The 16,908-nt window shown below is 35.3% G+C and overlaps 2 protein-coding genes across 4 annotated transcripts; one reads left to right on the plus strand and one right to left on the minus strand.

The window, feature by feature from the left end:
- The first annotated feature begins 1,113 nt into the window (after positions 1 to 1,113).
- Positions 1,114 to 10,484, plus strand: eEF5 (eukaryotic translation elongation factor 5). 3 transcript variants are annotated; one of them, XM_053754288.1, is made up of 4 exons: positions 1,114 to 1,248; positions 3,858 to 4,103; positions 5,204 to 5,405; positions 7,818 to 10,484. In XM_053754288.1, exons 1-4 carry the CDS (start codon positions 1,142 to 1,144, stop codon positions 7,887 to 7,889), a joined length of 627 nt encoding a protein of 208 aa, XP_053610263.1. In that variant the 5' UTR covers positions 1,114 to 1,141; the 3' UTR covers positions 7,890 to 10,484. The 3 variants fall into 3 exon arrangements, with proteins under 3 accessions (XP_053610263.1, XP_053610264.1, XP_053610265.1); XM_053754289.2 differs by having other exon boundaries at positions 1,206 to 1,314; XM_053754290.2 differs by lacking the exon at positions 1,114 to 1,248 and adding an exon at positions 1,306 to 1,863.
- LOC128675127 (uncharacterized) lies at positions 9,332 to 16,613 on the minus strand. Its single transcript, XM_053754287.2, has 6 exons — positions 16,443 to 16,613; positions 15,789 to 16,251; positions 15,075 to 15,543; positions 14,110 to 14,372; positions 13,270 to 13,459; positions 9,332 to 12,852 (listed from the first exon to the last, which is right to left on the minus strand). The coding sequence occupies exons 1-6, from the start codon at positions 16,491 to 16,493 to the stop codon at positions 11,685 to 11,687; spliced, it is 2,604 nt and encodes an 867-aa protein (XP_053610262.1). The 5' UTR covers positions 16,494 to 16,613; the 3' UTR covers positions 9,332 to 11,684.
- Between the last annotated feature and the right edge of the window lie 295 nt (positions 16,614 to 16,908).

Raw genomic sequence — 16,908 nt, forward strand, 5'->3', positions numbered from 1 at the left:
ACACTGCAATCAAGCATGCATTTCATGAGTTTGAATGGAATGCATTAATATATCCGTAATGTTAGTAAGGATTTTTGGCAGAAATTAATAATAGTGATTGATTATTATGAGTTAGCTGATTGCCTACTTATTTTGGACATTACTCAAGTTGTGCGGGCATTTTCGAGTGTCCATTTTATTACCTGGTCCATAGCATATAATATCCTCAACAAAAATATTTTTCCTGTAAGAAATTCACGCGGATGAAGCCGCGAGCAAAAGTAATATTATTACTACTAGGTACTAATATTATTACTAGTGCGAAAGTTTGTGAGGATCGATGTTATCGCCACTACTGATTTTGATGAAAATTATACTGTACAAATGTAAATTATACTGTATTACATATTTTTGTCAGACATGGAGTTAATGGCAGCTAATTACTATTAGCGTAGTAATTTAAGAGCAACTCCCATCACATATTATTATCTACAACAACTGTAATTTTTAACTTTAGTAAATTACAACAACTACACCATGGTGACCCATAGGTCACCATGGTGTAGTTGTATAGTCCATGGAATTAGTATACTAAATCCATGGTATAGTCACAATAATATGTCATGTTCGTCACATAGATATCAGGAGGGCCGTATGCTTATTTGGCATTGGCTTCCGGTCTTCTTTTTGGTATTCGTAGCGCCATCTACCTATCTTCCAATAAAACATTACTGACATGTAATGAAATCTTACCATGCAATGTACTCAAAATCATAAAGATAAAAATAATGAATATTTCTCTTATATGATATCTAATACAATTATTTTGAAAAATTAAACATTTCTACCTTATTTTTTCCAAATAATTATCCACGCCATTTACTATGCCATGGACATACCTATTGCTTGTATTATCTGTAGAAGCGTCGAATTTGTTTGTGCTGCCATCTCGTATCTCTTTAGCTCTACTTCATATGTGTCGGCAAAACAGTACAGTATGAAAAATCTTTTATGAATATGAATAATTTAGCAGGACTATTGCAATATCATAAATGTAATGAATATTGTTTCTAAAATATTTTTATTTGTAGTAAATTTTAATACTAAACCCATTACTTTTTATTGGTTAATATAAATAATAATTTTGTATTTGGCGCCAACAATGTGCGGCGTTTTATCTATTTTGCGAACCCCATTGCCGGAAGTGAGTGTTATAGGTGCTACGCAGGCGCAAATTGACCTTTCGGTTGAAGAACCCGTCGGTCACATGTGAGTGTCGATAAATATCTTAGTTTTATTGTGAATCCCTTTTAAATAGTTGTAATTACAGTTTTCGTAAGTATTTTCAATGGTGAACTATATTTTGTGAAAGTACGGCGACAATGTTGTGTGGATTTTGTGTAAATAATGCAAATAATTTGTTGCGCGGCGCCGGCACTTTTGACAAATTGCTATTTTTCTATCGTTATCTTTCAAGGCGGATTTAAAATCAAGTTCACATTTTCTATTCTACATTACAGCTAGTGCATTGTAGTATAGGTGTAAGAACTGTTTTGTGATATTTTAATTGAAGTGCATAGGATCGAAGATAAAATGTCCCAAGATGTCCCTTAGTGAAGCCACATGTCCAAATAGCCACACGGGGGATCAAATGGTTGCTATCTCGTGTCAAGCTTAAGTTCAATGTCTTATTATTTTTCTCTGATATAAAATGACATTTCATACTTAGGGTGCAGTGCACTTTCTTTGTGCTTTCATTCCATAGAAAGGGTTGAATCAATCTGCTGTCGGTAGGTGGGGTTAGGTCGTGAAATTTTTCATAAACATATGTATAGTGATTCACAACTGTCGCGTCCCTTGCCATTTTTTCCTTTTGCATTACATGTGAGTATTCCTTTGCACATATTTCTATTTACATTATATTACAATGAAATCAAGAATTTGTATTCATTGTTATAAATTGATGTTGATAATTCTCACATGAAATGTCAAAATTACCATTTTATATCAAACAGTACCACCTATACAGTAGTTAGGTACCTATAAAAGTAGTCTTGTATTTACTATGTATGAGCTGTTATACATATTGTACACCTATAATTTCCTTTGTTATACACTGACCAAGCATTAGTCAATTTAGTAATCCTTGCAATATAGTTTTGAGGTTATGAAAATAAGTTTGTCATCTTGTCAGGCTGGTTTTACTGTATGCCCATACTTTGGAGAAAGTAACATATTGACAGCTAAGCACATCTGTGTAACAGCAATGGCCAACATATAAGTAGGTATACAATTCATGATTTTTCTTTAGGCAAAGTGCCAGAAACACATCCATCCCACATTTACAGACCACATTGTGCCAGCTGCTACTTTAGTATTAATTTCATTAATTTTGACACAGACCTAGAGAAATGAGTTTTAATTTAACCGTTACATTTGGAAACAATATTGATTCAACACTATAACTTCGTTTTATAGCTAGCCATGTTGCTAGGCTTCACTCCTGTGGGAATATCAGGATAAAAAGTAACTTATGAATCTAGCTTCCTTCGAGTAGTTCCAAAGATAACCCTACACACAATAAACACTCTCAATATAAAAATTCTGAATATTGGTTCTCACAAATTTAGCTGAGTTGACTAAGAGGATGAAGTAATGTTCTGAAATGGTTACCTACCAGCCCATAGAGTCGCGAGCACAGTCTTAATATTGTGCCCGTGCTGAGGGTACTGGAAAAACATATCCCAAGCCCGACTATGCGTCTCATTACACTGCTGTGTTAAGGGATCACCGTCCAGGGCTATATAGTTTCCAGAATCAGATTTCCATACTGTACGAAGGGATATGAATCATGGTATAGTCTAAGTTGAAGCAAGCTTGGACTATTTCTGCGTAGCTGAATTCGCCAATCAATAAATTATTTGCATTGCTGAACCAGTATAATGACTGTGTTAAATGAAGCAAATATCAACTCTTTCTTTAAAAAGAAAGATAAAACTTCCACTTCATACTGTAGTTTGAGGCAGGCAGTATTTGACAATGTTTTACTTAATTATTTTTACTTAGGGTTATATCTGAAGCTTAGATCTTTGGATCTTAGATATTGTGAATTATTAAGGAAAATTAAATTTGTGTACTAGTAATTTTGATAGAAGTCAAAAGTCACTTTCAATTCTTGCCAAGTTCAATGACCCAGTGTCAATAACCTGTGCTAATTTTTTTGACAATGAATCATGAGAATGTGTACTGTTAATGCAAGGTTTTTTTATTTAGAGGCTGTAGCACATGGTTTGATCAAACATTATTTTTAAGAGAAAGTACATATTTGGTGTAAATGAAAAAATCTTTGCATTTTGTTGTAAACTGTAGGCACTAGGCATACCCCAAACATTGATGTTTTTGTATCAAGATTTTCTTCAATGGTTCTTAAGGGTTATTTACACTTTCTATCCCCATTCTGTCTTGTTTCTGAACAGCAGGCCCGGCTGGCCACTGACTGGCAGACTCGGGTCAGCCATTGGTTGAATCATGTGACAAATCAATGAAACTAGTGGTATAGTCAGGGTTACACAGCTATTGTGGGAATAGAATGAGCATTCACTTATTTGGTGTAAATCAGCCTTCAATTCTAGTTATTACCCTTGGCACTACGCATACAGACTTTTCATTTGACCTAAAACACATGCAGGTAGTACACATGACTGACATGAAATCCTATTCGGTTCACTGAGTTTGATCTAAATGATAAAATGGCAAAGATCTTTCAAGTACCAGTCATATCCATGTCTTTACCTACGGATGTACATGGTGACCACTACTTCATTAAGGTCCTCTTTATACTTAACAATAGTTACTAATACAACGATTCTCTTTGACAGATCACTCCTGACCGTAGTTAATCAGTACACCACCAAAATGGGAGATATCGAGGACACACATTTCGAGACTGGGGACTCCGGGGCTTCGGCTACCTTCCCAATGCAATGTTCTGCTTTGCGCAAGAACGGCTTCGTCATGCTCAAGGGTCGCCCGTGCAAGATTGTCGAGATGTCCACTTCTAAGACTGGCAAGCACGGACACGCTAAGGTTCACTTGGTTGGCATAGACATATTTAACGGAAAAAAGTGAGTACCTGATCATTTACAAGCTTTTAATTTACCATTTTGGTTAGTGTGAGTATTGACCCACACTGAGAAAGTTAAATTTGACTGGGACAGGCCACTAGTTTCAGATAAATTGGACTCTGGAAATTGCCGTCTGTGAGTGATGAAAATCCGTGCAGTAGTTTTTCGAGTTAACACAGACGCAGCATAAGATTTGTTTTATAATATGTAAGGATAATGGTTTGGAATATTTTAAAATAATTACTTGAGTGCATCATAAAATATTTGCCTTATAAGTAATACCTATATAGATTCAAGTCTCAATTTAGACTGATGGCAAAAATTGAGTCTTAAGGGGGTACATCCAAGCTCAATAAATTATTTTCACTCTTGCCCTGAAGATTCGTAAAAATTAAGTTTTTATCACTATTTACTTACATAATAGAGACAATATTTCGTGGTATAAATAATGATGTCATCAAATCTTACATTAGCTTCTCAGAAGTGACATATGAAATAAAAAAATGACGAAACTTGATTAAATATCAGTTCAAGTCATCTGATAAACTTGTGAATTGATAAGTAGGTATTCTGAAAGAAAAAAGTTAATTACATTTTGTTATAAAACGTCATCAGTTTCAAAATTTTATTTTTTAATTGTGCATTTGCATTTCCGTCATACGACAACTTTATGCGAGCCCATAGAGTCGCGAGGTCGGTCCATACCGTTCTCGTGCTGAGGGTCCTCGTAAATTATATGCTAGGCCCGACTATGCGTCTCATTCCACAACTGTGGTATGGGATCACCGTCCAGGGGCACAAATTCTAATATTCTAATAACGCAAAATGTGCATTTCACGAAATGAGCACTTCACAAATGTACACCTCAAAAAACGGGCATAGGTAAATCTCCAAATGTACTCTGCGTTTTGAGAAAAATGTTTTTTAAAATAAATGGCAACTAGCTTCCCCCGCATTTGCTGTACCCCTGCAGGGCGTCACTTTAACATATCTTTTATTTACACATACGTACGAACTTAAAAAACTTGCTATAAATTAATCTGAAATCAAAACTCTAGTAAGCTTATTGCTAAATCAAGTATTTTTTCCATCTACTCCAGATACGAAGATATCTGCCCCTCCACCCACAACATGGACGTTCCCCACGTGAAGCGTGAAGACTACCAACTCACGGACATATCTGACGACGGCTACCTGACCCTGATGGCTGACAACGGTGACCTCCGTGAAGACCTGAAGATCCCTGATGGTGACCTTGGCACCCAGCTCCGCTCCGACTTTGACAGCGGCAAGGAGTTATTGGTGAGTTTATCTGAGCCAGATTATTGTACCTAAAATTTAGTTTTTTTTACCTATTTCGTCCCACACCTGGGTAAAGGTCTCCTTTGAAGTCATTCTGCTAAATTACAAATCGATATCTTGGGGTAAACGTTGGCGTTGGTTTGCCGCGTTCCCTCTTTCTAGTATCTATGTAACAGATACATAAGATTTCCACCTATCTCAAATAATGGCACATAAAACAGATCTCGATCAAAAGCTAACATGAAGCGTAATTAATAACTTTTTATTTCTAAATGTGACTACAGTAAAATGGTCAAGTCGCTGGCATGCAAGTGTGCTAGCTACTGGCATTTGTTTTTCTGCCATATCACTGAATTTAATAGACAAAAGATCCTTCATTATCTGGAAAATAAGGTCTAACCTCCCAAGTTGCAAAATGTTAATCGTATTTCTTCCCTCAAATTTACTAGTATAATAAATGAACAAAGAAACACAAGCATTAGTACATAAATTTTAGTTTCTTGATCGAGTATAGAGTCTCTAGCATATTCTGTAATATGCTGGTGCTAAATTTACTCGAAGATTAAATCTCAGCCTATTGCCCTGGGTTAGTGCTATCGCTAGCTATATGGACTCCCGTCTCGAGCACAACTTTACTGGATGTCGATTGTGCTACTAATATGCCATAATCACGTCTCAATGGTTTTACAATTGTAGTTCTTGTTGCGTGTTAATAACATTACTGTTGTATAATGAATCACTATTATAATCGAACCCGTACGTTATTTTGTTCGAATCCTACTACGGAATATTATAAAGGCGTGAGTGAATATGTTGGTCACTCAATGTCGCAAAATATTTGCTGAAATAGGGCAATTTTAATTCCAAAATTCCCAAAAGAACGAAACCACAGGGCCCAACTAGTGTTATATAGTTTCTAGCTTATTTATAATGTTCATTATTCTGTAAATTCACTAGAATTATCGTAGTCATGACGAATTACATTTTCGTTATCAAATAAAAATAAATGATAAGTGTTATAAGAACGATGTATGCCTATGATTCAAGAATTGTCACATTTAAACCTGACAATCTTTGTTTCTAAATTATATTTCACTAGTGGCCCGTCCCGGATCCGCTTTGGTAAAACACTAATAAAATTATACATTTAAATCTCCCTCAGAAGTCGCACTATTGGTGAAAACCGTACAAAAATCCGTCCAGTCGTTTTATAGTTTATCGCGTTCATAGAGATAGACAAGCTAACCTCAAAATAGAGCAATTGAGCGGATTTTTGGGTGTGTAGATAGAGAGTAGGAAAGTGACAGTTTAATTTACGTGGAGTCGCGTCGCGAGCAATTCACCTAGTAGCTAATAATATTCCGCCTTTAAATTAATTATTTCAAGTATTGGACATGTCCAAAAATAAGTGTTTTAGGCCTTGGAAAGGCAAACGCCCGTCCTTGACTTTTCCCGGTCACATACATACATATTGCGGCGTAAATTTGTTTTAACATGCCATATTACAATCTATAGCTTCATCAACCGACGTTGTGTGGAAGTAGTTTTATTTCATTTAGCAGTGTAATAATAATAACAGCTAATGATACTAGTCCGTAAACGTTGGACATTACATCTGTGTATAAACAGGAGAGAATAATTGAGGTTGCTGTGTCCTCCTGGCTGGCAACACTGGATGTTTATCAACTAATCTAGACCGTTAGATTTGGTATTGCAATGCCAAAAAAAAATTGTTCGTTAAAATTATAAATATTCATTGCCACAAGAGTAAAATTAAAAAAAAAAACATTACAAGACCATTATTTTTATAGACAGTCTATCGTTTTGCGCTGTAACAAAGCTAAGCACAAACGTATCATATACGTTTTTGAACACATGAAAACCTGTAACGTAAAACGTCAAATAGTAGTGAAGTAAAATTTGAAGCTAGTTGTAAAAAATCTTTGACATGTTTGAATGAAATCAAGCCGCAGCGATATTCCTTCGGTTTTGTAATGTATTACGATTTATAGATATAGAAGAAATAGACCGTAACAAACCTAGACACCTTTCCGCTCGATTGCATCTACGATTGCAATGTTTATGATAACTTGTACCTTTTTTATAAATATGGAGTCCTTAGATTGTTTGAGTTTCGTTCCACTATTTTTCTCATTAACATGTTGTTTAATTTATACAGAAATTTACGAAAAACCTAACTGTGAAGATCAGCTGTTTAAGAATAGTCAATTTTATATTCAATTAGTTATTGTATTGCTCGTATGCGACTAAATACTGTTCCTGTGGGAATTTTGGGAATTTTTTTCTTGTTCTTCACTCTATGAAATTTATATACCAAGTTGTCGTCAGTCGGCTACGGAAGAATGTTTTGATTGATTGATGATGTTTAACGCCATTTTTTTTTTGTTTCAGTGCACCGTTTTGAAATCTTGCGGCGAGGAGTGTGTGATCGCGGTGAAGGCAAACACGGCTCTTGACAAATAAACCAACACAGCATTTATAGGGATATAACAAGCATATAATTTTTTTACAATCAACAACTCTTACATAAATGTAAAACATAATATTATGTCTAATTTAACGTAAAATATCGTGGTTTGGCGCGGAGCTCGCGATAACATGTCGGGTATACATCAGCAATAATCTCAAGGCGCGATGTTTCTCAAGGATCGAGCTAGAGACGTGTAACTTGTAATGTAGCCGTAAGGGTCTCTAGTCCTAGTACTAAAAATTTGTTCGGGCGGTCCTCGATCCACGGGCGAGTGCCAAATTTTAGATTTTTAGTAAAAGGAACCGCCGTTCGACCGAACTCGGTATGGTTATTGCATACAATGAAATAAGTATCTATGAAATAGTTTGCTCATAAGCAATCGTACATTAATTTATTTTGATAAGTGTAATAGTGTACCCACTGGGGCGCGGATCGCCCTAGTGCAGCGACGCGAGCGCCGACGCTAGCCGGGACTTTTGTTTTGTTTGTTCTCTTTTCGCTTACATAACGTCTACACAACGTTACGTTACGCTCCGCGAGCCGCCGAAACTTTGTTGATCGACATCGGTGTGTAAATTCCTTGTGGTGGATATTAAATGTTTTATAGTGGTTTATTAATCCGACGAAAAGATGGACGCAAACTGAAGTTATTACCATATTTTAATGCTAAATTAATTAATACATATAAAAATCAAGAAAACAAACAAAAAAATAGAAATAAAGGAAAATTCTTGAATGTGGTGTGTGATTGATTAGTCCTGTTTCGGAGTCGTGTCATCAGTTTGATGCGCTTCTCGGCGTTTGCGCGGCGTCCTCCCTTCGGTGTAACACTTGCCATCTGTTCAAATACACGACCGGAATACTAAATAGTTCTACCGCTACCATAACTAAGACTGATAACATGTCATTTTGAGAAATATCTTCAGTCAAGACTGAAAATGCATTTTGTAGAAGAAATAGCACGTTTTATACTAATATTTGGCTCGTCTCGGCCTTTCCTTGCTCTCTTTATTTGGATATTTGAACACATGAAATGTTACACGTAATCGAGTGGCTTAAGATTGCCTAAATTCCATGTTTGTAAGTATAGTGATTGTTGTCGGCACTGTAACAGCAAGTGTTGCCTTTCAGAGGGACTAGATAGGGTATCGTTCACTTGTATGTCCATGGACCTATCATTTTTAACATCAAATTGTCAAAGACGATATGATTATACGAAATTTAATGTAAGAATGTAAGGTAAGGCCCTATAGGAGAAATATTTTTTTATGCATTCAAAATTCGTACATCGCAGGTTGTAGAAAGTTTGGGCTGTTTATAATGGATGACGATTACGTTGTCTGTCTGTACATTTTTTTTTCTCGGAAATTGCATAATCGTTATTGTTGGACAAGTTTTTATACTTAGCAGCTTGTAATCAGGTTTTTATTTTATAAAAAAAAAGAAACCTAAGGTATAATGTAAAGACATCGCGAGGTGTAAAATAAAATACTTAGTAAAAAAAAATTAAAACTTTTCTTTCGGTCGCGAGACCCAAATCGATGTAATCCTTCCTTGGAGCTAATCTTTTGTAATATCCAAGACATGGAATAACGTGCGCATTAAATGTGAAGTAACTTTTATTCGTACCCTTAGAATTGTTGGTGCACCCGTAAGTTTTATCATTAGAAATTGATTTCTCTTGCACACATGGTCTGTCCGCTTACTTTGACTTCGACGGCCATTGTATAACGAGCCATATTGAGCTATATTATAATGAAGCGTATCATCTCATATTGTCAACTTCTCAAAATATTAATTAGAAATCGGCCACTCTTTAATAACTTTTCGAAATATTTTAATCACAGTTCCCTTACAGACCTATATTATGTTAATACTTCGTAATTTCTACTTCGAATTGTTTAATTAAAAGATAAATGTATTATTTCGCATAACATATCATTTATTCAGTTTGATTTTATTGAAGTTCGAATAAAAGATTATTTTTGTGGTGCCACATCTCAAAAATTAATTACCGTAATTCTTTTTATATCGTGAAATTATAAGTTTAGAAGATTTTGCATTATACCAATTGTAACATACAAAAGTTGACAACCTTAAGAAGTAGACTATTCGCGTCGAAATTTTCATTTTGAGAAGCTCACAAAACGACCTGATATGTACCAAAGGACCATAAACACATCAGCACATTTCTTAGGAAAATTAGTTTGTGTTGGTTAAGATTAGCTCGGCAAATTAACTCGTGTAATTATCATCGAAGCTTTTGTTGTAAAGTACGAGACCTTGTGGTTCAAGAGATTGGGACATTATTGACTTTAAAATGTGCGGATTTGTTTAGGAAACTTAAAATTATTTTTTATATTCGGGCATATGTCAGAAAAATATGCAACGGTTTAGTACTAACCTGTATATACGTAAGATTGGAACATCTATGGATTCTTGTAATATCCTACATTCTTGCAGATTTGCTCTCAATATTGTCAATGTGCAAATATTCCTACCGAATTTAATAGAACATTGCCAATGAATAAATGTACATGCAGTAATAAGTATTTAACAGTCAGACGAATTAAATCTGTACAAAAGGATCGTGACTTGTGATTTAATATTTCGTAGATACTTTTTGTTTTGGTAGATTTTATGGTTTATTTTTCTGCCCACCCCTTCCCATAGAAGTTTCTGGAATGAAACGAAAAAAATATAAAGATACATTTTAATACGTAGTGTAACAACTTCAGTCTTAACAGTAATAAAAACTATACATTAAAAATCGACGACAAGATCTGAGAGACCTAGATAGAACTAACTTTCGCCGAATTCTATAGACCGAATATGTAATGCGTAGCTGCTGGGTAGCGTGTACTACATTGTCTACGCATATTACACTTCATACAAACGCGCACTGCTACGCATTACACATGCGATCCGCGCCATTATGCAGCACAGCCGTTTTAGCGGTTTGTTCCCGTTGAGTCACTATAATTTGAATACACTATAGACCGAATATGTAATGCGTAGCTGCTGGGTAGCGTGTACTACATTGTCTACGCATATTACACTTCATACAAACGCGCACTGCTACGCATTACACATGCGATCCGCGCCATTATGCAGCACAGCCGTTTTAGCGGTTTGTTCCCGTTGAGTCACTATAATTTGAATACAGTGACCATTGAGTAATAATATTACTTAAGTCATTGAGAGGAAGACAGTTGCAATGTGTAAAACTACTACACAACGCTATTTTTTCTATAGATGTTTAATAGTGTTACAAGTCGCGGTGTAACTCGGCGTGTACAAACCGTTTTAGCTCATGACACGTCCAGTGCCACCACAAAACGTTAGTGTATATAACGAAACTAATAACCTTTTGTGATCACTGTGCGATGAATACGCCATAGAACACCTCAAGCGAATTATTTTTATTCCCATCTTATGAGAAAATAAAGTTGCCAGTCGCGTGCAGGTAAAAGCATATACAGTAGCCTTAGCATGAGGTTTCTTTTGCCAGAAAATAACTTCCAATATAAAGCAATTATTGCCACTCGATATGTAGCAAACATACAAATACCTAACATGTTACTAACGTCGAGATGCTCTTTCCCGTATCGCAAACGCATCGTGAAAAAAAAAAGAACTTGTGCTACATGTTTTATGTTTCATGGTGGTGATTTACGGAAAAATAATTTGCCTACATAGGGTTTTTTTATATATCCGTTTTTTTTTGTTTATAACGTATAAAGGTAAAACAAACTTAGTTAAATAATTAAGAGTAATTTCCACAAATATTACATATCTAAGACCTCCATATCACAATCTGAATCATCTGAACTATCTGATATCTCGATCACTAGAAATGGATCTTCTATATCAAAAATAGTAGCCGAAAACGAATCTCCGAATTTTTGCATATGGTTTAAGACATCTGAAGATTCCACTTTAACAGTTTGTAGTATATCGTTATTAACATCTGAGTTTACATGATCGCACGATGTAGTTTCATTATTTTGAGCCGTTTCAACTGCAAATTTTCCTTGATTTGTATGATTGTTGTAATCTTTGTGTACATTTTTCTCTAATGTAGTGAAGGCATTCGATTTCTCTGTGTCGCAGTTAATAGTATTTAAAACGGTAACAGGAACGATATCTTTATTGACACTTATGTTTTCATTTTCTTCAGTATATTCTCCTTGATTATTAGAATATTCTTGCATATTTTTTTCTATTATTCTATTTGCTACATCAGAATTATCTTTGTCCCAGTCATTATTCTGTAAACTAGTAACTTCTTGTTTAGTTTCAATTGAATAAACATCTTTTATGACTATATTTCCTGTATTCATAGTACAGTCATCATCAATTACCTTGTCATTCCCAGCTGAATCAAATACAGCTTCTATTTGAACTAATTCTTTAATTCCAGTTTCAATTCTGGTCTCTTTGGTTTCTAGGGGTAAACTACTTTCATTAGTATCGATACTAGAAACATTAATTAGTTTGACTTCTGGGGGTTTATTATTTTCAACATAAACTTCTATCATTCTTTTGTCATTTTGTTTATTTTCTAAGGCAGCTGCATCAGCACTCTTTTCATTCTCAGCTGTATTAATGGCAGGCACAGATATTTCTATAAATTTTGGGGCATTAAGCGTTTCGTTGGATTCAACGTTATTTTTCTGGTCTAGAATATTGGTTTCATGCATATCATCAGTATTAGTTCTATGATTGCCATATACTATACTTTTAGAAGTAATAATCTCCGGCCTACACTGTTTGTTACCAGTTTCATTATTGCAATTAGTCAAATTGTTGAAATTATGATTTAAAGTAGTGATTTCTTTATTAGTTGTTTGAGTTTCTAATTCGTTGTTATCTTCATCATCAGATGCGCCTTGAGCAACTCTAAACGGAGTAATTTGGCTGTTACTGTTAGTAATCTGTTCCAATTCAACATATCTGAAAACACATGAAAGATATGTGTAACTAGCAACATGTAGTATTGTAATATAGTATCTACTGACGAATAATATATTATTCAAGAACCAATAAAAAACTTTACTTCTTCTCTCACATAGAAATCACATTATAATAAACTAGATGTTGCCCGGGGCTTCGCTCCCATGGGAATTTTGAGATAAAATATAGCCTATAGCATAGCATCTTGGATAATGAACCTTTCAAATGGTGAAAAAAAAAATTAAATCGATTCGGTAGTTTCGGTGATTACCCGGCTCAAACATACGAACTCACAAACGCTTACCTCTTTATAATAATAGTATAGATAAGAAATTAGGTGAACAATACAGTTGTGACAGATTACCAGTATACCATCCCCCCATCTGGGACCTTCATCAAAAACTACGAACGACTCACTTGTCCAAAAGATCAGCTTCCTTCTTCACAGCAATGCGTCGGTTTACCTCCAAACGTTGCATCAGGATCGGGTCATTCTCAGCAGGATCAGTATCAAGTTGAGAGTTGATTCGACTGAGTAAGTATCGCCATTCGCGCTTCTTGCGATTCTCCTGCAACGCCTGGCCGCAGTATGTGAATAAATTTCTCGCTGCAATAAAACATGTTAGTATAGCAACTATAATCGTAAGTATAACCATGAATTTCTAAATAACTCGCGCCGATTGAACTTTTAAGGGCTGGATTACTTTATACCTTTAGAGACAAGGACGTGAAGTGTTAGGCCTCCTACGCATTGGCGATCATGGTCGCCGCGACCTGGTCGCGGCGGCCAGTGAATTCTGGACTTTATATGGCAATCGCTATAGCCCCTACGCACTTAGCGGCCAGCGACCAGCGGCCACCGTTGGCCGCGGCGTCAAATTTGATGCCACGCGACCAGCGACCAATCGCCAGTGCGTAGGCAGCCTTAATACTCGTTCACGTACTTACTAGGATTTGCATAGAAAACTATGACGAACATAGGCTACTGAGTTTTCTTTTATATTGTACTAGCTGCGCCCGGAGCTTCGTTCCAGTGAGAATTTCGGGATAAAATGTGCCCTATGTGTTATTCCAGATTATATTCTACCCATGTATGTAGGTACTAAATTTCATAACAATGGTGCAGTAGATTTTGCCTGAAAGAGTAACAAACATACATACACATATCCTCACAAACTTTCGCATTTATAATATTAGTAGGACAGGATTGCCTGTGGTATAGAAGATATTCTATGGGCAAAAAAAAAATATTTTTACCTTCAGCCATGATCTGTGGTTGCGACCACCCCAATTTAGCATCCGCATTAGCTTTAGTAACGCACTTGACGACCTCAGTGAAATCCGGGAAGTGTGGGTGACCGTCACTGCTAATGTTTTCATTTATGAATTCTTCCAGCAACTTCACGGGCAGCTGTGGGCGCCCCTCGACCGCTGTAAATCTGACTTCTCGTTTCTTGACTGCTTCGCACCCAGTTAGCGTGCATAGCTCCTCGTATAGTTTGACAATCATTGACTTTAACCTGAAAAAATATATTGTAAAATCATCATCTATTTCAGCTGCTAAACGGCAGTGATTGTATTGATGAGAGAGACAGTGGAATTACAGGGTGCTGTGGCAAAAGACCATAGGCTAAAAGTCGGCAACACGCGTGTGACCTCCCTAGTGTTGCAAGCAAGATTGCAGGCGTTCATAGGCTGCGATACTACTTCCCATCTGGTGAACGGCATACTGTTGCTTGTTTGGTAGTATATAAAAAATGTGTACTACCAGTCAACTGCTACAAATTGAGCTACTCAAATTTAAAATATGACGTGGTTATGCCTTTCAATTATTGGCAAACAGTTCGACAAATTTTTGTTTCGACGTACATTGCTAGTTTTTCTTAAGAGGTAAATAAATCTTCACATACAACCTACGCAATGTATGTTTATTCGCCTTGAGTTTTTCGATAGTGTGTAGCCGGCATTACTTCGATCGACTGGCGATTACTCTTCGCACACTAGCGTCACCTTACATTTATATTAATTTCTTTGGGAAAATTAAAAATATATTTTAATAGAGGGAGGATGCAGCGAGCAATCGCTTTAAGGGTGGCTTTATGTACACATGCATGAATCATCATCGCTCAGCATAAAATATAATTACATGTAATTAAAGTTAAAATCTATGATTCAAAACATGACAATAGTCTTTGAATTTGTATTAATAAAGTAATGCTTACTCTTCAGATACTACATAAGGGGAATTAAAAGAATCCCAATCCACTTCTTGTTGTTCCAAAACATCAATTTTTGCCTTGTACCACTCAATCTGTTTTTCAATATATTTAATCCTTAGAGCCTTCTTTTCCCTCATTATGTATTCTTCAGATTTATGAGGAACTAAAAACTCACTAGTATTCACTTCAGAATTCGAGTCCTGTGTTGACATTTCATTATTATTGCTGCAAATATTATTTTCCTTATTACTATTATTTGGAAGTTCTAATTCATCTAAAATTACAACGTCTGAAGTTTCCATTGAATTATTATTTGCTGGTGTTTCATTATCTATACTTGTGTTAGTTGCAGATTCGTCAACATCTTCAACTACAATTACTTCTTTTGTTTTTCTTTTCACTTTTTTGTTGTTTTTTTTACTCACTGATGTTTTGTGTTTCCGTTTCTGAGGCTTTCGTGGACTAGGTTTGGCTGAATGTGAAAATAAACGTTAGATTTAGGTACAAAGCAATAGAAATTATTTAAATATACCTAAAGTCCGCGCTACAAAAGAGGCGGCGCCACTGTTGCTAACTGTCAAAGGGATACTTTAAAAATTACCATATGAACACAGCATCTATCCTTTATCAAATCATATATCCTTTAATAAAGTAATTATCAGATGTAGTCATAATATAGTTATAGACACTTGTAGAACAGTTAAGATGTAAAATTACCTTTGATATCTGTTGTCAGTGTTACAAAATTGACTTTCTTCCTATCTTTGGCAAAGCATTTCATTACCTCACACACATTCTTAAGATGTGAAAATTTTCTCAATGGATTCACTTCCAAAGCTCGTGTTGTCATATCTATTAGTTTTTTAAAATCATTTTCTCTGTATGTGTCATCCAATTTGAAATATAATGGCAAAAATGTCCTATGTATTACTCGCAACATTCCACTAGTGTTTTCTATATCCAGGCACTTTTCAATAAATTCTCCAAGCATTTTGTTCTCAGAGCATACTTTGTTCAAATATTCTTTGACACATTTATCATTTGCATCCCGGTCTATGTCAATAATTTCAATGACATCATTTTCATTTTGTACATTTTCATCATCTATAATAATGGTCCCATCCTTGGGTGATTTCAATTCTGTACTGGTTTCTTTAGAAATATCAACGATTTCTATATCCTGAAAAAATTAAAGTAAGTAAAAGTGTTTTAGCATCTACATTCAACAATTTTTTTAAGTACCTAACTTTAAAAAATCAAGAAGTTAATAAACCTCAATAAAATAAAGTAATTAAACATTTACCCAAAAATAGCGAACTAATTTCAATGAATTCAAATCATAGTGTAAACATAGTAAAATTAAGTACATACCGAATCATTTTCTATACCATCATTGATGATCACTACTTCATCATCACTCATTTTTTAATAAACATTACCTTAAAAAATATATAAAATAAACATAGGTTCCTGACATATCGCATCGCAAATTACGTAGGTACCTACCTACCTACCTAATTTTGATAAGGTTTGATTTGATGTGATGGAAGGTTTAAATTTTGATAGCTTGTGACATTTGTGACAGTGGCAGGTTGAGCCAACAACAAAAAAATCAATGTAAACGAAGCATGGATTTAATAAGTACTTCGTAACGACTACCTACTAATTCCATGATATCATCAGATTATAGATCATAGTTTTGGAAGCACGGGATAGATAATATTATACTAACCTATCGATCGGCATCACAAATTTACTGATTTCAAACGCAATATCGACGACGCGGTGAAGCTGTTCTATTTTTTTAAACTAAATGTGTATCCTTGTTATTTTCACC

The sequence above is a fragment of the Plodia interpunctella genome, chromosome 14 (assembly GCF_027563975.2).
Source record: "Plodia interpunctella isolate USDA-ARS_2022_Savannah chromosome 14, ilPloInte3.2, whole genome shotgun sequence".
Classification (NCBI taxonomy): Eukaryota; Metazoa; Arthropoda; class Insecta; order Lepidoptera; family Pyralidae; genus Plodia; species Plodia interpunctella.